General features: G+C 37.9%; 1 protein-coding gene across 11 annotated transcripts in view; it reads left to right on the forward strand.

Annotated features, from left to right (window-relative positions):
• Nucleotides 1-21,805, forward strand: part of CF1H1orf112 (chromosome F1 C1orf112 homolog) — an 82,845-nt gene that overhangs the window by 37,334 nt on the left and 23,706 nt on the right. For all 11 annotated transcript variants that reach the window (XR_004343104.1, XR_004343103.1, XM_032591757.1 and 8 more), the window contains 10 exons: nucleotides 712-800; nucleotides 2,781-2,885; nucleotides 3,382-3,522; nucleotides 4,943-5,108; nucleotides 6,538-6,622; nucleotides 8,503-8,641; nucleotides 15,799-15,879; nucleotides 17,303-17,367; nucleotides 20,341-20,489; nucleotides 20,759-20,888. Coding sequence is in view for 9 of the 11 variants with exons in the window: in XM_032591757.1 (XP_032447648.1) it covers nucleotides 712-800; nucleotides 2,781-2,885; nucleotides 3,382-3,522; nucleotides 4,943-5,108; nucleotides 6,538-6,622; nucleotides 8,503-8,641; nucleotides 15,799-15,879; nucleotides 17,303-17,367; nucleotides 20,341-20,489; nucleotides 20,759-20,888 (1,150 nt within the window). In the remaining 2 variants the exon portion in view is untranslated. The remainder of the gene's footprint in view (nucleotides 1-711; nucleotides 801-2,780; nucleotides 2,886-3,381; nucleotides 3,523-4,942; nucleotides 5,109-6,537; nucleotides 6,623-8,502; nucleotides 8,642-15,798; nucleotides 15,880-17,302; nucleotides 17,368-20,340; nucleotides 20,490-20,758; nucleotides 20,889-21,805) is intronic.

Consider the following 21,805-nt stretch of genomic DNA (forward strand, 5'->3'; position numbering starts at 1 on the left):
TCTTGTAGTGCTCCAGCCTCTGTAAATTTCAGTTACTTAAAATGACCAATTCCTTCAAATTATTTAAATTCTATTTTGGGTGGATACCAAATCTGTTGATAATGCACATGTAAGAAGCACGTTGTAAATTTTAAATGTTTGTTGTGACACTGTTCAGACTTATATAAAACATAATTTGCGGTCTGCTTTCAGGGTGACTTTCTCATCTTCATCTCTGTTCTTAATCTTAGTTGGCTTATTTACTTATTTAGCTGGGAGAAGGGATGAATTAAAGTCTAGACTCCACAGTTTACTCATTTATTTTGAGTTAGCTTATTTACATTTCACTTGGTTGTGGAATATTTATGATTTTCAATCTATGTAGCCTGTTGGGTTTAATTTTTTAAAGTAATAATTACTTTTTATCCTGAGTATAATTTTATTTATTTTTAATAATTTAAAGATACCAAATCCTATTCAGTAGATGTATGCACATCCATTAAGTGGTCCTCAGTGGCTGGACATACAGGGTTGTTTTTTTGTTTTTTTGAGTTTTTGTTTTTGTGTTATTATTTCAACTACTTAATAGTTTCTCTACGTAGAATGTGGCATTTTGAAACTGTACAAAGTTCTGGTACTTACAGATTCTTGGATTTGGGGAAGGAGCAGTGATCTTTGTTGGCTGACACAACTTAATTTTCTTACAAAATATGTTGCTATTTCACTTTATAGAAATTCTAAAAATTATCGTGGAAATGTTTTTACCTCATATGAACCACCTGACATTGGAACAGACTTTCTTCTCACAAGTGTTGCCAAAGGTATAGTACTATTATTATTTTAATCAATGTACATGTTATAAAGGCTGTTTATATCTAGCCTCAATTTTAGATAATTTATTCTTAACTGTGGCTCCATTTTTCCAAATGTATCACACATATTTGAAATACAAATAAGGTAGTAAGAAATAGATCTCATGGGAGAACATGGTGTTAGGGTGATCATTAGGTGATTAAAAACTTCTATTTTCAAATAGTATAGATCTTTCATTAATTGAATTTATATTATTTGTAGCTACTTTAAACACTCTTGTATTTTAAAGCTATTCAGTGAGGCCTTCCCCGAGTATCCCTGGAAATGGCATACTCAATTTATGAAAACAACGAGCAGAATATATCTGAGGAGGCATTAGAGGGAGAAACTGTGGTGCTCACGTTGCTTCCAGTTAATGAGGAACCTAAGGAAGAACATCAAATGGAGCCAAGTGTTTCTTCAACCTCAGAAGTTGGCATGGAGGTGCCTGGGACAAACGATAAAGTTTGTCATCCTCAAATGAGTGAACAATTCAAGCCTTATCCAAAACATAGCTGTTGTAATACATCGATCCTTCCCTTGCCAACCAGTTTGTCTCCAGTTAATAAAGTATGTTGGGACACATTGCGGAGCTGGTGCCAGCAATTTAACTTGAGGACCGATGGCCGGAAAATGGATGTTGATCTGAGGCTCCAAAAACACGCTTACTCTGAATTAAACGAGAATATTCCTAAAATATCACGAGGCCAGATTGCAGTTGTGTTCGACAGAATGCAAGATAGCCTACATTGCCTGCATGTACCTTGGTTTGCTTATTCATTCACATATTAAAAGTCATCTTGGGTGCTTCCAACTTTGGGCAATTATGAATGAAGCTGCTTTATTGTGTGCAGGTCAAATAAAAAAATAAAGCTATTCTGTGAAAATTTGGGGATGAATGATGAAGTTATCTAAGTATCTTCTCTGTAGAGTTTATTAATAATTGTTAAATTTTATTGCCTAGAAAAATGGAGCCAAATTTTATTCAGGAAGGCTTAGAATAACCAAGAGAAAACACTAAGTTCACCATCTACATTATTACCTTTTAGATATAGATATAGTTATAGATATAGATATAGTGTACTTTTTCTTTGAAAAGCACAGGCAATTTTCTTTTTTTTTAACTTAGGAAATTAAAGGTATTTTGGTTCCAAAATTAAACATTTTTTGAATGGTACCTTATCTCTTATTAGAATGGTTTTCTAAATTTACCTTTGAAGCAGATAATCATCAAAATTCCTGTTACTCATATTCACTTGATTGTTCTCTATCTAAAAGTTTCTTAGAATTTGTTCTTGGCCACCAGAAAAAGATCCAGCTGTTATATAGATTAAAATAAGGATGTTGAGTGTTAACTTGCCTTTGGGAAATAACATCCTCTTTAATTACATTGTGTTGTTATTCTTGCAATGTTTAGACCATTTAAATTGTGAGTATTAAGATCTTAGGATAGCTAACTTCTCACAGACCAAAAAACTTAGTTCTGAGGTCACGTACTGTAGCCCTAACCCAGGAATGGTATTTTGAGTTGCTCAAAAAGAGGAACTGCTTAGAATACAAGCGAACAAGTAGTTCACCAATTCATCATCACTAGCAGAAAATACCCTTGTAAATACCCATATAGGTGTTGATTGGTTAAGACCATCAACTTTTACCGTGTAGAGGAATACTTACCTTTAATGGATGTTATTAAATAGATTCAAACCACAGAAATGGAAAGTAAATAAATTTCTGTCTGAGGCTTTTTTAGAGAGATTACGTCATATGAATACTTTATATATATAAAAACATATATTTTTACTTTAATAAGTGCAGTTGTTAAGCTAGATAATATCCCATGGCTGTTAGTAATGAAAAATTGTCTGTCATTTTTTTCACTTTAAAAAATACGTCTTTCCCTTTCTTGTGTTTTCTGTTACTCCTATTTATAATGTGCTTTGTTTTCACAGACTGTGAAATCATTTGATGATATGATGTATGAGTTAACCAGTCAAGCCAGAGGACTGTCAAGCCATAATTTAGAAATCCAGACCACTCTAAGGAATATTTTACAAGTATGTCAAATATATTAGAAAGGGTATAGAGGAGGAGCTTAAACAGTGTAAGAATTTTTGTACTGATATTAATTAAGTGATATATCCTTTGTGTAGTGGTCCAGTGCTGGAATTAAACTTATAGAATTAAAGATACAAATGGAAAAAAATAAATTTTGAATTTTTTAATACAGTTTCATGCTGAGTAAACATCAAACGTGTATAAGACAGCAAATAATCAAGATAGCATGCCCTACCTGTAATTTCCAAGTGTATATGGAGAACACTTACCATATGCTTTGATGTGTGGCTTAGTATTCCAACTTTCGTTTTTTAACCAAATGGCTAGCTAGTTGTCCCGATAACGTAGTTCTGATAGATTGAAGTTCAATGACAGAAGGAACAGAGTGTCCATTGTGTTCACTGCTGTATCCCTAGTACCCAGCGTATCGTCTGATACCTTTATATGTTTGTGCATAAAAACATAACTGAATGAAACCTCTTCCCTTATTTCCAGACAATGGTGCAGCTCTTAGCAGCTCTTACAGGATGTGTTCAGCATATCTGTGCCACACAGGAGTCCATCATTCTAGAAAATATTCATAGTCTTCCTTCCTCAGTCCTACATGTAATCAAAAGTACATTTGTACATTGTAAGGTGAGTAATGAGTGTAAGTGTACTTTAAATGGCCTAGAATCCACAGGCAAAAGGGCTGAAGAAAATAGTGTTTGTACGTAAGATTTTACATATTAGCCTCTATTATTGGAATAAACTTTTCCATAGAACAAAGAACCACGAACAGGCACACTTTGTTTTATTGCACGTTGCAAATAGTGCGCATTTTTGCAAATTGGAGGCTTGTGACAACCCTATGTTTAGCCAGTCTGTTGGTGCCATTTTTCCAACATTTGCTTGTTTCGTGTCTCTGTGTCACATTCTGGTAATTTTTCCAATATTTCAAACATTTTCATTATTATATTTGTTATGGTGATCTGTGATTAGTGATTATAACTTGCTGAAAGCTCTGATGATGGTTAGCATTTTTTAGCAATAAATAATTTTTGATTAAGGTACATACATTGTTTTTTTGGACATAATGCTATTTCACACTTAATAGACTACAGTGTAGTGTAAACATAATTTTTATATCCACTGGGAAACCAAAAACTTTATTTAACTCATTTTATTGCAGTAGTTTGGAACTGAACCTGCAATATTTCTGAAGTATGCCCGTATGTAAATATTTGCTTCAAAATAAGTGGTTATAAGGAAGTGATTAAAAATGGGCTTTTGCGGTTTTATGTTTGTTGTTTTATTCTATTTCCTTACTATAAAGAAAGAAGAGAGATGGATTTGTGTTGAATCACAGGAATCCTGAAATTGTTCTGTCATGGCATTGGTGGATGAGATGAATTCCTTAGTGATTGGGTGCCTCTGAAAGGACACCAGCCCTTTTTCAGTCCATCTCTACATTCCTGAGGCAGCTTTAAAGCACCAAAGCTGGCCTACAATTTGTGGGTCTCAGGCAGTTTTGATACTGGTATGGTCCGGTGAATAAAAATCGCTAGTTTAACTAACACTTCTCTTTGGTGACAGGGCTAAAAGTCTGCACCTGACCGAATGTTGTGTATCTCCCTTTTAGTTTTTTTTATATTTGCAAGGTCTCAGAAGTCAGAAATCCTATTTTAGGGGCACCTGGGTGGTTCAGTTGGTTAAGCGTCCGACTTCAGCTCGGGTCATGATCTTGCGATCCATGAGTTGGAGCCCTGCGTTGGACTCTGTGCTGACAGCTCAGAGCCTGGAGCCTGCTTCGGATTCTGTGTCTCCCTCTCTCTCTGCCCCTCCCTCGCTCGCACTCTCTCAAAAATGAATAAACGTTTAAGAAAAAATCCTATTTTATGTGTGCCTGCATCTCTTGAAGTACACTGTTCATAATGAATGGTCATTTGTTTAACGAATAAATACGTGGTTCAGTAAAAAGCACTAAAGTTATGAGCTCTGATAGAATGAGTTAAAGTATATTTGGCTCTTGAGCTTTTCGTGATTTGCTGTTTCTTTTATTTTTATTTGTGATCAGGATAGCGAATCTGTCTATTCTGGGCATTTACACCTAGTTTCAGACCTTCTCCAGGCTCTTTTCAAGGAGGCCTATTCTCTTCAAAAGCAGCTAATGGAACTACTGGATATGGTTTGCATGGACCCTTTATTAGATGACAATGATGATATTTTGAATATGGTGATAGGTAAGTGAAGAAAACTTCCTACTTAGTATATGACATATATTGACTAAACTGCATATCCATTCAGTTACCGAACCGAATGGTACCGAAACGTTGTTTCGAATGATTCGTGGTATCTTATTATGTATAAAAAAAATTAAACACTACCTGATAAGTTTTTAGCCTTCTAACTTTTAGAACTTATAAAATTGCCATGTGATGCCTTAACATAGATTTGTGTATTGTCAGTGTTCGCCATACATGATTTTTCCAAGAAAGTTGTGCAACTGTATACCTTGTAAAATAATTTAGATTTTGAGGCAGTAGTTTTTAGAGTGTTTAAAGCATTAGCTCAGTAGGAAATGAAGTTTGCATTTCTTCCCAGAACACATCTAGTTATATATGTACATGTCTCTAAATGTGTATGTATGCACGTTCATTTATTATACATAAAATAATAACCTGTTTTACATGTTACATTTTTAAAGAATTGCTGATTGCTACCTCATAATTCTACCACCCAGAGTTTGAAAAACAGTAATATCAGGGCAAAAATTGCATACATAGCTTCAGCATAAAGAGATAAGTTGGTTTTGTGCAGTATGTCAGGAGTACCTCTTGGTCTGTAACAGACCACCCAAAATCTAGTGGATTAAAACAGCTACTGCTGTATTTATTCACGGTTCTGTGAGTCAGCAGTTTAGGCTGGGTTCAGCTTGGACAGCTTTCTCTGCTCCACATGGTGCACCTGTCTCACTTGTGTTTTTGTGGTCAGTGACCTCACGCGTATCTGGCTTTTGGAAGAGGCAGAAGCACTGAGCCAGCCCTGTGTGGCACATCGTCTAGGAGACCAGCCCAGGCTCGGTCATCAAGAGAGAATAAGCCCCAGTGTGCAAGCACTTTTTAAGTCTTTGCTGTCCTTATAGTTATTGTCCTGTTGAACAAAGCAAGTCATGTGGCTAAGCCCCAGATCAGTATAGAAGGAAACTGCCCAAGAGTGTGGACACAGAAGGGGAAGTCACTGGCCATTTTTACAAATAAAATGGAAGAGTAGAAGCTTTCCTTAAACACTGTGCAGATTTACTTTCATTCTTCCCTGTTGGGAGTTCTTTCCTTTGCAGCTTATTTTGTCATTTTGGATTAGAATATCTATAGAATATTTCAGTCATAATAGGGCACAACTTTTATTCCACCGAACATTTTAGTTTTATTTAGATCACTTAGTTTTATTTAGGTAGGTGTAAATGTCAAAAATTAATTTTCTGTATTTATAAAAACAAATCAAAAGTGTGATACTTACTTTTAATAATTATTCTGAATCCGTTTTTTTCTAATTGCATTACCTAATTTAACAGATGTCAAAATTCTTCAGTAGATATGTTTAAATATAGGGCAAACTCACCCCATATGACATTTGAGTGTCCTAAAAATTCTGTTCTCTTTTTTTTTGTAGTTATTCATTCATTGTTGGATATCTGCTCTGTTATTTCCAGCATGGACCATGCATTTCATGCTAATACTTGGAAATTTATAATTAAGTAAGTTGTTTTTCTTTGCTTTTACTTTTTGTAATGTATTTTCTATATTCCAATTCTTAATTATTTGTAAGTTTTTGTAGATTGCATTTTAAAACATTTTTGTATGGGTATGTATAAATAATGTTTACTGACGCTGCTGTCTGGTAATTCACATATTGTAATGTAGCTCCCAAACCGAATTGGACTTCTCCACTGTGCTACTTCTAAAATTAAAAAAATATTTAGACTTTGTTACTAGTACTTCTGAAATAATGGGCCATGGGCCTTAACCACTTGACTACTGCTACTGTAATTTAACCCATCAAGTGTTTTGTTTCCAGGCTTAGATAAATAGTCATAATTAGAGCTAAATATAATCCCTTTGTTATATGCCTTTGAGTTGTTGAAGTTTAATTTCACTTATAAAGTAATTTTAGCTAGAGTGTTACGAAGGGTTACCAGGGAGAGTACCTATCAGATTCTCGGGGGTGGGAAGAGGTAGACTTGAGATGTAAAATGGCTAAGAATCTCTACTTTATACACACGCATAAAACATTAAAGGCCAGTGTAGTATTTTTAGGTGTTAGATACTTCTCTTGCACCACCAGGAGGTTACTAATTTGCCAACAAGTAAAGGTGCAGTGGTTAAAAGTGTCAACCCAGAGCCCATACTGCATGTGTTTGAATCCATTCTGAAATCACTTCCTCTTCCTGAGCACTCGGACAAGATGGTTAACTTCTCTGAGCCTTAGTTTGCTTATATGAAAATGGGAGTAAAAACAATAGCACCTTCTTGGTGGGTTTATAGTGAGAGTTAATTTGAGTGTATCGATATGAAATGCTTACAACTCTGCATGGCACGTAGCAAGTGCCTAATGAACTACCACATTATCATCATTATCAAATATTTTCTACTCCTGGACCCTTCCAATTCATTTGCTAGCCAGTGTTCAGTCTGATCTTTTGAAAATGTAAATTAGATCATGTCACTCTACTGCTTAAAATCCATCCCAGTTTACTAAGAGATACAACTTCATCCTCTCCAGCCTCTGCCTTCTTCACCAGCTCATCTCTGCTGCTCTCTCCCTGCTCTTACTTCCTCAAACATACCAAACTCTCCAATCCTGGGGCCTCCTCATGCTCTTTCCCTCTGCCTGGGATGTTCCTCTCCCATAGGCCACACCTAGCTGACTCCTGCTTATCTTTTCAGTTCGCAGCTTCAGCGTTACATCCTCAAGATAACTTTGATATTCTCACCCTGAGAATAAGTTATTTCAGGTCTCTCTATTGTAGCACCCTGGACTTTTCTATCTCAGCATTTATCACAACTGTAATTATTCTTAAAATTATGTGATGTTCTCTCTTGTGCTAGACCAGAAGTTCCATGCAGGCAGGGCAGAGATTGTGTTTTCATTCACTTCTCCATCCCCAGGGTCTAGCAGAATATCTGGAGCGTTAAATTCAATTAACATTTTATAAGGAGCAATAAAAAAATAGCCACTTACTAAGCTAACATGACACCTTCAGAAGTAGCATCAGCATATCTTGATTATGACATGTCTAATATATATATGATCCATTGTGATTTTTACATGTTACTTCAAGTCCTAGTTCTTTTTTTTTTTTTTTTAATGTTTTCACGTTTATTATTGAGAGACAGAGAGCATGAGCATGGGAGGGGCAGAGAGAGGGGGAGACCCACAATCCGAAGCAGGCTCCAGGCTCCGAGCTGTCAGCACAAAGTCCAACGCGGGGCTCGAACTCACAAACCGTGAGATCATGACCTGAGCTGAAGTCGGACGCTTAACCAACTGAGCCACCCAGGTGCCCCTCAAGTCCTATTTCTATGGTCCTATGTTACTTGATGTATTACTTGTGATTGTTTCTTTTTATTCATTTAGGCAGAGCCTTAAGCACCAGTCGGTTATAAAGAGTCAGCTGAAACACAAAGATATAATTACCAGCTTGTGTGAAGACATTCTTTTCTCCTTCCATTCGTGTTTACAGTTAGCTGAGCAGATGACGCAGTCAGATGCACAGGTAAAATAGAGTCTAAACAGCACGTTGAACAGTCGTTCTTTTTTCCTTTGGCAGTTAACTAAATCTCATTTGAATCTATGGATCGGTTTACCTTAAAGGATTTTCACTTATTTTGTTTTTGTTTTTTTCAATCTAGGATTATTTACAGCCTGTGATTACTTTTCACCCCAAACATTGCATTAGACTCTGCCAGCTCTTATTCCCTCTAGAGACTAGTTGTTCCCTTTATACATAATGACTGGTTGGTTGAGGCACTCCCCTCAGAATCCTTTGATTCTTTTCTACCCTCGGACAAAAATCTAACTCCTTAGTCCTGTGTTCACTTAAGGTCGTCTTGATACAGCCACAGTCAGCCTTTTTTTCACCAATCTGTCGCAACCTGTAATGATGTGATATATAACTTTCCTGGGCATATGTATGTATCGGTGTTTTCAGATTGATGCGCGCTTACATTTATTTTGATTTCAGAAAGTTACAGCGTTGAATGGACATCCCATTCATGAAACATACTGTACTGTAAAAATTTGTAATAAGCTTATTGGGAATTATAGTTCATTTTCCTAAATCGACTTATACATAGTGCCTTTTGTTCTCAGACTAGCCCTTTAAATTTTATTTAACTCATAATGACCCTAAATTATAGGACTGATAGTGGTCAGGACCTAAGAGTTGTATGTAATAACTTCAGTGGGAAAATGAGTTAAATATTTCTTCCTTAAAGTAACCGTAACCTCCTTTCCTGCTGTAGACTTGCTAACTGATACAGGCAATTCCTTTGTACCTGTGCTCCTTCCTGCCTTGCCTCCAGGCGGGTGGGCATGTAAGGATTCATCCCTTTCCTAAGCACTGTTTGCAATTCCTGGGGCAGAGATGATCTGGAAAGACAGACCCTAGGGGCGGATGGGAGTTTGAAACTGAGGTTGGTAAGAACGAACTGAGGAGTGGCTTTAGGAAGGGGCTAACCTTTTCCTTCTTGCTTCTCTTTCTCTTATCTGTTCTCCCCTTACATCTGTTTTCCCCTGTTGTTTTCCATCCCCACTTCTGTCCTTCTAGTGCCCTTGCCAATTCCCCTCACCTTCTTGTGAGGAGGAGACATTTGGTTGGGTATCTCGTGTCAGTGGCAGGAAGGCTGTTTTCTTCTCCACCTTTATCCTCAACCCCGACCTTCTCTTTTCCCAGTTTCCTTCTTGCTTAACTTGACCCCACAGACTCTCCAGCTAGTGCTGGGAAAGTAAGATTAGACAGAGATTGCGGGACAGGAGAGAGACAGGGAGAGCCCAAGCAATAGTATAGTGGAAGAGAAAAGAAGTCCTGAGGCCTGACTAGGGTGGCTCTTTGTACACAAAGTATTTAAGTTCAGCTTGTTAGAAACGGCTTGTATATAGAAATCAAAGAATTTAAATTATATGGAGCGCTTGGGTGGCTCAGTTGATTGGGCATCTGACTTCGGCTCAGGTCATGATCTTAAGGTCCGTGAGTTCAAGCCCTGCGTTGGGCTCTGTGCTGACAGCTCAGAGCCTGGAGCCTGTTTCAGATTCTGTGTCTCCCTGTCTCTCTGCCCCTCCCCTGCTCACGCTCTGTCTCTATTTCTCTCAAAAATAAATAAACATGAAAAAAAAACTTTTTTTAAAGAATTTAAATTATAAACTTTCCTAACTGCCCAAGGAAATTTTCATGTATTCCCTTGTGAAAATTTGGGACTGATAAAGTGACTAACACTACTGACTGCCCACTGCCTGAAAGGGAGCTTTGAGATGGTCTGTGTAGGTTGTCCGTTTTGAACTCATAATTCTGGTCAGCAGCGCCCTCTGCTGTTCACTATTGGTATTTATTGAGGAATTGACCAATTTATATTAAAGTCCTGAAGCAGTTTTCTCACTTCGTTTTCAAAAACATCAAAATAAAACCACCAGATTTAATAGCTAATATACTACTTTTGGAAGCATACAGATGTATCAGTCCCTGTATCAGGTTCCCTGTGCTGCCATAACAAACCACAAACTGGGTGCCTTGAAACAGCAGGAATTTATTCTCCCATGGTTCTCGAGGAGAGAAGTCTGAGATATAGCAGGAGGACCATGTTCTCTCGAAGGCTCTAGGGTAGAGTCTGCTCCATCTCTTAGTTTCTGGTGTCACTGACATTCCTTGGCTCGCAGCTGTAGAACTCCATGCTCCGGCTCCCATCGTCATGTGGTGTTCTCCCCCCGTGTCTTCACCTCATCTTCATGTAAGGACACCAGTCATTCAGAATTGAGGGTACACCCTACTCCAGTGTAACCTCATCTTAATGGATTATATCTGTGATGACCCTGTTTCTAAATAAAGTCACATTCTTAGGTACTGGAGATTAAGCTTCAACATATCTTTTTAGGGGACACAGTTCAACCTGTAACAGCTCCTAAGATTGATATTTATTTTCTCGTAAGTCTTGAACAGGTTCAAAAAGAGAATGTCATATTAGATTTCTTAACATACAGTTTTTTAACCACAAATGATTTAGTTTTTCTATAAAGATAAGGAAACTTATTTGTAAGGCTCTTAAATATAAATTTAATTTCCACTGTAAATGCTACTTTTGTCTATATAATGCTTGTAAAATTTGTATTTAGAGAATAAATATACTTTTTTACATATAAATATATGGCTTACTCTAAATGTGTAAATATAAAATACCTTATTTTTAAATGAAGTATCGTTGACTTACTGTTTAGTTTCAGATGTACAACAGTGACTTGACATTTGTGTATACTTTATGAAGTGCTCAGCACAATAAATAGTTACCATTTGTTGCCATGCAGCGTTATTACAATGCCATTGATTATATTTCCTATGCTGCACCTTTCATCCCTATAACTTTTCATTCCATAACTGGAAGCCTGTGCCTCCCACTGACCTTCGCCCTGTTCGGGCATCCTCCTACTCCCCCTCCCCACCCCCACCTCTGGCAACCACCAGTTTGTTCTTTACACTTATGAGCCTGTTTCGGTTTTATTTTGTTTGTTTTGTTTTTTAGATTCCACATATAAGTGACATCATACGGTATTTGTCTTTCTGTGACTTCACTTAGCATAATATTCTCTAGTCCATCCATGTTGTCCCAAAGGGCAAAATTTTGTTCTTTTTTGTGGCTGAGTAATATTCTGTGGTATATATATTTATATACTACATCTTCTTTATCCATCTGTAGTTGGAAACTTAGGTTCCTTCTATATCTGGGCTATTGTAAATAATACTGCTATAAACATCAGGGCGCATGTATCTTTTTGAATTAACATTTTTGTTTTCTTCAAAAACCCAGACATGGGATAATTGATTGTATGGCTTCTATTTTTAATTTTTTGAAGAACCACTGTACTATTTTCCATTGTGTCTGTACTGATTTACATTCTGACCAACACACACTGTGGTCAGTTTGTGTTCCCACCAACAGTGCATGAGGATTCCCTTTTCTCTGTATCTTCACCAGCCCTTGTTCTTTCTTTTTTTTTTTTTTTTTTTATACTAGCGTTTCTGACAGGTGTGAGATGATATCTCATTGTGGTTTTGATTTACATTTTCCTGATGATGTGTGACGCTGAGCATCTTTTCATGTGCCTGTTAATCATCTGTACGTCTTCTTTGGAAAAGTTATCTATTCAGGTCCTCTACCCATTCTTAGTTTGTTTGTTTTTTTGGTGTTGAATTGTAGGAGTTGTTTATGTGTTTTAGATATTAACCCCTTATTGGTTATATCATTTGCAACTATCTTCTCCCATTCAGTAGGTTGCCTTTCGTTTTGTTGGTAATAAACGTGTACTTTTATATCTATATACCTATGCTTAACTTTATTGCATGCTGCATTTAGATTTTATTAGTATTTTTGTTTTATTTAAAGAAAGGATGCTCAGTATTTTGAAACACTGAAAATGATCTTCCTTGCTTATATCTTCACCCCTTTTCGTTGACACTGGGATGCAAACTTTTTGTTTTGAACTATTCAGTAAATCGAGATGGGATAATCAGTTGTACACTCACTTTTGAAAATGTCAGAATAAAAGCTCTATATTTAACTAGTATGCTTAGTAATGAAGGAAAACTAGATCCTTCAACCAAATCTGTACAATGTCTCCTTGAATGAGAAAGAAAAATTGAAAGTAGGCAAACATAATAAGTAGTGTGTCACTGGCCATTCATTTCATAAGCATTTCCAGAGTGCTTATTCTGTGTAAGTTAGATTTTCTGCCTTCAACAATTTATAGTCTAGGGCAGGAGAACAATAAACAGGTAATTATAGAATAATTATCTTTGGAGAACTGGGTGTTGGCTTGTGGGAGTAAAGGTAGGAATCCAGTCATGAAGTCAGGGAAGATTTCTTGTGAATGACATCTAAGGTTAACATTTCTTTTTTCTTTTTTTAATGTTTATTTATTTTGAGAGAGAGAGAGAGTGTGCAACTTTGGGGGAGGAGCAGAGAGAAAGGGGGAGAGAGAATCCCAAGCAGGCTCCACACTCTGTGTGGAGCATGTCACAGGGCTCCATCTCACACCCAGTCTTACGACCTTGAGAGCATGACCTGAGCCGAAATCAAGAGACACTTAAGCCCTTAAGCTTAAGATTTCTCATTGAGTGTAGGGGTACTGGGTGGTTCAGTCAGTTAAATGTCTGACTTCTGCTCAGGTCATGATCTCACAGTTTGTGAGTTCGAGCCCCACATTGGATTCTGTGCTGATAGTGCAGAGCCTGCTTGGGATTCGTTCTCTCTCTTTTTCTCTCTCTCCCTCCCTCCCCATCTCTGTCTCCCTCTGCCCCTCCTCCACTTTCCCTCTCTATATCTCAAATTAAATAAAACTTTAAAAAAAAGATTTAAGTGTATTACAAGGTCAGTGTAGATTCATAGCACTCTGTTAAGAAAATTCATGTTTGTTATTATCAGGAAGGTGAATTTTCATCTAACCTATTTCTGCTGAGGACTGTTTACTGTTTCCAGGTATTTTCAATAAAGGTCAAAATGAAGGGTCATATTTAATTAATGAATCATCCATTTCTGTTTTGATTGGTTTATTTAAGGTTTTGCTGTATTGGAAAGGAATCCAACGTAATCGATTAACATTAAAGTTAGTATATGCTATTTCATATGAAATTATTCTCAGAATTAAAGACAATAAGGAATCTGGCTTAAGTTTATGGTACTGATTAAAGCTTTTTGGATTATACTGCGTATTACACATTGGAGTGACAAAGCAACCCACGTTTATTGAGTTAAGTTGCCCAAAGTGTCAGGCACTGTGTAAACCTCACTTTAAACTATGGTATAAGCCACACATCGCAGCCTCATAGAGAGGTTTAATAACCTTCTCAGGGTATGTAGCAGTTGTGATAGGGCCAGGATTTCAATCCAGGCAGGATGACTCCGTAGTCTCTACCTCCCCTGCAAGCACATAGCTAACTTGGCATTACCCACTGTTGTATCATTTTACAAATGTAATATATACTCACAAAATCCTCACATGTTACAGAAATATTTAACATGGAAAGTGAAATCCTACTTTCATCTTCTAGAGAGAACCGTAGGTAAAGTTTTGATTTATTTTTGTGAGGTTAGGAAGCAAATATTAACATTTTATAACGCATTTTAAAATAATAGGATTATATACATATTGTTTTGCAACTTGATACTTTACTTAATTACCTCAGGGCTTTGTATGTCTGTGAAGATAAATCTACCCAATTCTTTTTTTTTTTTAATGAATTCGTTTTTAGGAGAGAGCAAGTGGGAGTGGAGCAGAGAGTGAGGGAGAGAGAGGACCCCAAGCAGGCTCCGCACTGTTAGCGTAGAGCCCTACACAGGACTCGAACTCCTGACCTGGGAGATCGTCAGCTGAGCTGAAACCAAGAGTCGGCCGTTTTACTTGACTGAGCCACCCAGGCGCCCCACCCCCAATTCTTTTATTAATAGCTTTATGCAATTATTTATGAAAATACCTTGAATTTATTTACCCATTCTCTAGTTGATGGATACTTGGTTCATTTCAGTTTTCACTATATAAAAATGTTGCATTGCATTTCTGTGCTAGCTAGCATGTATTTCTTCTGTTTTCTTTTTTTCTTTTTTTGAGAGAGAGAGAGCCTGAGTGGGGGAAAATGTTAGGGGAAGAGAGAGTTGTTGTTTTTTAATTCTTGTTTTGTTTATCCGTTTTGAGAGAGAGAGAAAGAGCAGGAGCAAGGGAGGGGCAAGAGAGAAACCCAGGCAGGTGCCGCGCTGTCAGTGCAAAGCCCAACACCAGGTTTGAACTCACACCATGAGATCATGACCTGAGCCAAGAGTCAGGCTTAACTGACTGAGCCACCCAGGTGCCCTGAGAGAGAGAGAGAGAGAGGGAATATGAATCTTAAGCAGGCTCCATGCTCATTGTGGAGCCCAATACAGAACTCCATCCCATGACTCTGGGATCATGACCTCAACCAAAACCAAGAATTGGACACTCAACTGACTGAGCCACTTAGGCGCCCCTGTGCAAGCTAGTATTTCTGTAGGATCTAAGTGGAACTACTACTGTGTCAAGGGAATTCAATACTTTAGCTTTTAAAAATAATAATGCAAAGACTGTATTTTATGCTCCCATGAACGATAAAGTGGGTGTTACCCCACTTCTTCAGCAACTTTTCGATATTATCAGTCTTTTTTATGTTTGCTAATAGCCCGCCCCCTTTCCCTTTAAAAGATATCTAATCAGGTTGTAAATTGAATTCTTTCAATATTAGTTTATTGGCAACTTGTATTTTCTTTTCTTTGAACTGACATGAGAAGTCTTTTATCTGTTGTCTTTCATATATCATTCTTTTATTGGTTGGAGACTTTTTTGATCATCTGTTTGCTCTCCATATAGCAAAACATAATAAGGTAGTTAAATTTCTTTTACTTTCAGATCAACCAGGGATGACCACCCCTTTTGCTATTATAAAGTAAAATTTATTTTCAGTAGAGTTTAATTTTTTGAAATATCTCTATCATTTAATGTTTATGTTGCTCCTAACAATTCAGAGAGTTATGTTTACTTGGAAAATGCTTATGCTCTGTTTATTAAGAAATCTTCTTAGAAAATACTGTCTCATTTACAAGCTTAGCTAATTTCTTACTCTTTTCTTATTTATTATGCTTTTTTCCTTTTTTGGAACAGGATAATGCTGACTATAGATTATTTCAGAAAACACTCAAATTGTGTCGCTTCTTTGCCAACTCCCTTTTGCACTATACTAAGGTAAGGCTTATTTTGTTAAATGTGTAAATGTGAAATCTATAATAAATTATAAATTGTCCTGTTTTTATCATTCCTGCCAAAAGATCAATCTGTTGAAGTTATTTTGTGAAGAATATGTTTTATAGGTTTTTAAAAAATACTGTTATTAAATGTTGAGCACCTGTTATATCATTTAAGTTGCTACCATCATGTTACTATTTTTATTCAATTCTCTGGAAAAATCAGTTCTTTAAGTATAAATACAAATAAAATTACTTCTATAAGCACAAGTCAGTTATCAGAAGATAATTCAATTTGCTTTAAATACTGTTCATAAATTACTTTTACTATATTTCTGAATTTTTTAATTATTAAAGTTGAAATGTTCAAAGTTGTAAAGCTGTATAATAATTTAAAGTAGACTTGCATATTTGGGAGTCCTTAAGATAGTAGTGATAGTTGAAGATATCTGGATGGAGTAGATAAGTTATCAAAGAAGATTATTTGGAGAGAAGAGCAGAGAATGCTTATAGCACCCGGTGCAGGAAATGTCACTAATACATATTGGTGATTTAAAAAAAAAACAACTGTTGGTTGTCTGTGTAGAATTTGTCTTTAACTTCGTCTTCCTCTCTTTGGAGGAAAAGATGAGGGTCTCCAGTGACTGTTTCTTGTAGTTGGGACTCCCGCGCAGGCACACAGACTACCAGCACATTGCCCTCCTATTGGGTGTGCTGCCCGAGCTGGTCTGGGCATGTGCCACTTCCCGGTTGGCTGCTCGCACCCTGGGTTCCCTGCAGCTGGCAGGGCCCGTGGTGGGAGGGTCCTGGCACCAATGGCACTTGATGGGTGGTTACCCATCTGATAATTTGCTTGGTGTGTAGGAGGCAAAATTACACCTAATCATGCCCTTTTTAATCATTTCTTTTCTCTCAGGAATTTTTAATTTTTAAAAAAGAAAAATCAGCTTTTTTCTGTACCCTATATTACACCAGGAACTATTTATTTTACTTCCTGAGAGGTAGCCTAACCATAATGGAGCTGCACAACTGTGCTTGAATCCTAGCCATGCTGGTTTTTAGCTGTGAGACTTGATTGAGTTACTTGATACTTTAGCTTTAGCTTTCTGTTCTGTGAATTGAATCTAAGATTTTTGAGAGGACTAAAATTAAATAAAGTGATACGAAGTCCCTTGCTACATGTGTACTGAGCGCTTAGTAGGTTCTCAGGAAGCGATCTCTGTTAATTGTGGTTGTAGTGACAGTTTTAACAGCAAATTAGGTGCTGATTAGCCTCATCCTCCTTGTTGTCTTCGTGTAAGAACCTCTTTTTTTTCTTTAATGCGGCACCCAGGATTTTATTTTATTTTGCATGTCTTTGTGAGGGGATGTGTATTAGAAAACCACAGCGCATTCAAAGAATGAATAGAGTTGTTTTATTTTAGGAATTTCTTCCTTTACTCTCTGATTCTTGCTGCACATTGCACCAGCTTTATCTTCAGATACACAGGTAAGAAGAATGCCATGTGATCATTAAAATGTAACAGTGCCATTTGAACTGTGCAGAGATCAAGCATATGCCATTCAAAATAAAACATGAAAGTAATTTTTTTTTTACTGTTTCAGTAAACTTTTAACTGCTTGCTTAAAATAATTAGATGTGGCAGCTTTTAAAGAATAGATTCCATGTGAGTTTTACTTACTCTTAACTAGTATCTTGTACCCGAGTGATGAATAATTGGTATGGTGATAAATACTAAAGGCAAAAAAAAAAAAAAAAAGCCTCTGTATACATGGATGTATTGTTCTTTATCGTTGTAAATTTTTATTTTAACTTCTGTGAGATTTCAGATGTGTAGTAGTTAACTCCATCTGAGGGAAAACATTGAAATCCAGAAAAGTATTATTTAGATAGGGGCTGAGCGACATGTGAAATTGACAGACCCTCCAAAGAGCCCTCCGTTTGACATTAAGATACTCTGTCATCTCATTTGTCCAGCAGTGCTTTCTAGTCTTCTAGACACCTGTTTCATACCTCTCCCTCCTCAAATTTCCCACGTCTCTGACACCTCCTCCCCATTCCCCGTTGCCAGTTAACGTCCTCACTGAGTATGTCACTGAGAAGGCATGGCTTCCTCCGCTCATTGACTGTCGCGCCTGTGTCTCGGTCCATGTGGTCGCTGACCCGTGAGTGAGTGTCCGCGCCCGCCTAAGGCCGGCCTGTACGCGCTGGTCCCCTGAACTCGCCTGCTCAGGGGTCTCTCTCTAGCAGTTGTTCCCTTCCCTCTTGCATCACCAGTCTTCCCTCCTACTAGGCCTTTCTCATCTGGATACCAGCATGCGGTTACTTTCCCCGTGGTCGACATCGTAAGAATACAGAACAACACCTCTCGAGTCCACAGCCTCCTCCAATGCCTTCCCATTTCTCTGCCTCTGTTTACAGCAAAAGTCCCAGGAGTTGTCTGTCTATACCGCTGTCTCTACCTTTTTTCTTGGGGCCATTCTAGTCAGGCTGTCGATGCCACCACTTCGCCAAAACAGCTCTTGTCAAGCTCGTCAGTGACATCCACATTTGCTACATCTGGTGGTCAGTTTTAAGCCTCCGCTTATGTAACCTGTTCACAGCGCTTGACCCTCCCTTTTGCACTTCCTTCCGTTGGCTTGTAGGTACCTCTCCCTCTTGTTCTCTTCTGACCTCATGGCTGTGCCTTCTCAGCAGATCCTCTTCTCGGCTTCAGCTGGGTGGCCTGAGCGGCCAGTCCCCAGGCAACTTCGTTCTTCAAACTCATCAGGCCGAAATACCTGGTCATCTCTGACACTTTTCCTTGTTTTCGTATCCACATCTCGCCCAATAACAAATTGTCAGTGTCACCTCCAGTATAAATAGATATACCTAGTATATGGGTTCAGTATGTATGTATACAGGACCCAGCCAGTTCTCACCACCAGAACTGCTCACATCTGATGTCACCCATTATTGTTTCTTACCTGGGTTTCCACGGAGAGCATCCCACCCACTGTCTCCCTCCTCCCTTGCCTCCCTCTAGTCTGTTGTCCATACCATAGTCAAAGTGAGCGATAAGACATTAAGGAGATCATGGGACTTTGCTGTACAAACCTTCAAATGATTAATATTTGTTATATTATGGATTTACTTGCTTCCTTGTTTGCTAACTGCCCCCCTTCGTTAGCATGTGAACTTTGTAAAGGCAGTGATCTGGTACATTCTGTTTACCACTGTGTTACCTGCTTCTGGAACAGTGCATGGAGCGTATACACAGGCATTTAATAAACAGCTGTCACATAAATCAATTTAAAAATACACCATTTGATTGAGGGGCACTTGGGAGGCTCAGTCAGTTAAGCATCCGACTTCAGCTCAGGTCAGGCAGTTCGTGAGTTCAAGCCCCGCATCAGGCTCTGTGCTGACAGCTCAGAGCCTGGAGCCTGCTTCAGATTCTGTGTCTCCCTCTCTCTCTGTCCCTCCCCTACTTACAATCTCTCTCTCTCTCTCTGTCTCTCTCTCTCTCTCTCTCTCTCAAAATAAGTAAACATTAAAAAAAATTTTGATTGAAAAACAAGTACTTGCTTTGATGCTTAGTAGCTATAGTTCAAGTCTGTGGAGTTTCATTACCTTTTATTTATGTATATCTTTCACCTTACTTATAATTTAATCTTCACAGCCACTCTGAATCAACACCACAAATGAAGAAACTGAGGTTCAAGGAGGTCAAATGAATGAACCAAACTCAAGCAACTAATAATTGACAGACTGTTGCTTTTTCCATCACACTTCAAAGGCCTCAAATGTGTATCTTAAGTGCATCCCTTCAAATGCTGTTATCTCCTGCTAGACAGGGTTTTCTCAAGTACCCTCAAGTTTGCCACAATTAAAATAACATGGCAGAAAGTACTGAATACACATCTTATTTCACATAAGTTTGGCTGAAGTTTCGTTTTAACTGTACCTCCTGAAACATCTTCCATGAAAAAGTCTTTGCATCTTCCTTCAGGACTAGTATACCATTTAATTCTCACAAAGCCCTTGTTTCTGAGCATTATTTCCTAGTAAATTCAGCATTCTGCGTTATTTTAAAACAACTTTTAATAGAAGTGTGTAAGCCAGTATTTATCAGAAATACCTTTCTATATGTAATGTTTTTCCTGGTTATTTGATAATTCATATTTTCATGGTCTTTTTTTAAGGACACTGCTGTCAAAATGGTATTAAAATGCATCAAAACAATACCAAAGATTTCTATAAGATTATATAACTTAATTTTGTGGAATTATAGTCATGTTATTTAGTTTGGAGGTCCTCATACAATTGTGGTATCAATTAAGTACCTTGAATTTTGTTATAAAATACATGCTACTTATTTTTTCTATATTTTCACTGCTAGAAGATGAATTTATAATACTCATGTCTACCTAAAATTAGGAGAGACCTATTAATGGATGCATTTTTTCCCTGCCTTTCCAGCAAGTTTCCTCCAAGCCTATATGCTGCCAGGATTTCTAAAGCACAACAGGAGGAAATAGCAGGGACTTTCCTAGTTACACTGGATCCTCTCATCAGTCAGCTTCTCACATTTCAACCTTTCGTGCAGGTGGTTTTGGATAGTAAGTTAGGTAAGCTTCAAAACAGATTTAATTTTAAACCCTTCAGTAATTATTGCATGTTAGAGATAGGGTTATTTCCCTTACATAATCAATCATCCCTTTTAAAAATTTTATTTAAAATTCCTTCTATTTTTTTTTAAATGAAAAATATGTTCCGAGAAAACAATTATGCCTCTACCTTCCTTTACACATCACGAGCAGATTTCTGTTGAAATTACGTAGAGTATGTTTTTACCAATTGGTTGTAACTTAACGAATGTGTTCTTATTACGTGTGAGAGCTGCCATGTGAACTGCAGTTCCCACAGTGTCTTCTGCTGGTTGTCGTCATGGACAAGCTGCCCTCTCAGCCCGAGGATGTGCAGGCCCTGTGGTGCACAGAACGCCAGCTCCTGGAAGCGAAAACCAGGTAGCTGACACGGTGGTGGTGATGTTCAGTCATGCTAGAGAGGGTTTCGAGTGTCCGCCATTGGGAATGAATTTGAAGTTAAGGTCTTCCAGTTAATTATTCCTGTGTAGACCTCATCTGTATTGCTACTAATAAATGTGGATTCAAAATATGTAAACCTATAACAGATGCTAAAAATATTTGCAGTGTTTTAGAAGGTTTTGACTAATACTCAGTGTTATAAACGCTGAGAGTAATAGAGCAGATGCATTTACTAACATTTAAAACTGAGCTCTGAGAAACAATGCTCTATGCTGTAAGTTCCCTCCCGGGAGATTTCACGCGTATTTGTCCCCCTTGCCACCGCCAGGCAGTAGTCTTACTCCCTGGGTTATACCTGCTGTAATGTCTGCCCTCTCCTCTAGCCCGTGCCGCGTGCCACCCACCCGGTTAGTCCCCCTGAAGCCCAACTGTGAGCCTCCTGTTCTCAAAAACAAAAGCGTGATGGCGGAACCGCTTAGCTTTGCATCTTAAGTCCATCGCATTCTGCCGCCATCACCCATTTTTGCTGCTCGTCCTGTCGCTTGCTTGCTCTAGTCATGCTGGTTACTGCTGCCTGCCTTTTCCTCGTGCTTTGTCTTCTCTGCCTGTTTATATTTTGCCTATTTCTAACTTGTTATTTAAATCCTCTATGAAGATTTCTTAAACCATTTCAATCTTACAATGACCCCTCTATCTTTTTATTTTAATGTTTATTTATTTTTGAGAGAGCAAGAGACAGAGTGTGAGCGAGGGAGGGGCAGAGAGAGAGGGAGACACAGAATCCGAAGCGGGCTTCAGGCTCTGAGCTGTCAGCACAGAGCCCGACGCGGGGCTCGAACTCACAAACCACAAGATTATGACCTGAGCCGAAGTCGGACGCTTACCTGACTGAGCCA

Source organism: Lynx canadensis, chromosome F1, assembly GCF_007474595.2.
Source record: "Lynx canadensis isolate LIC74 chromosome F1, mLynCan4.pri.v2, whole genome shotgun sequence".
Classification (NCBI taxonomy): domain Eukaryota; kingdom Metazoa; phylum Chordata; class Mammalia; order Carnivora; family Felidae; genus Lynx; species Lynx canadensis.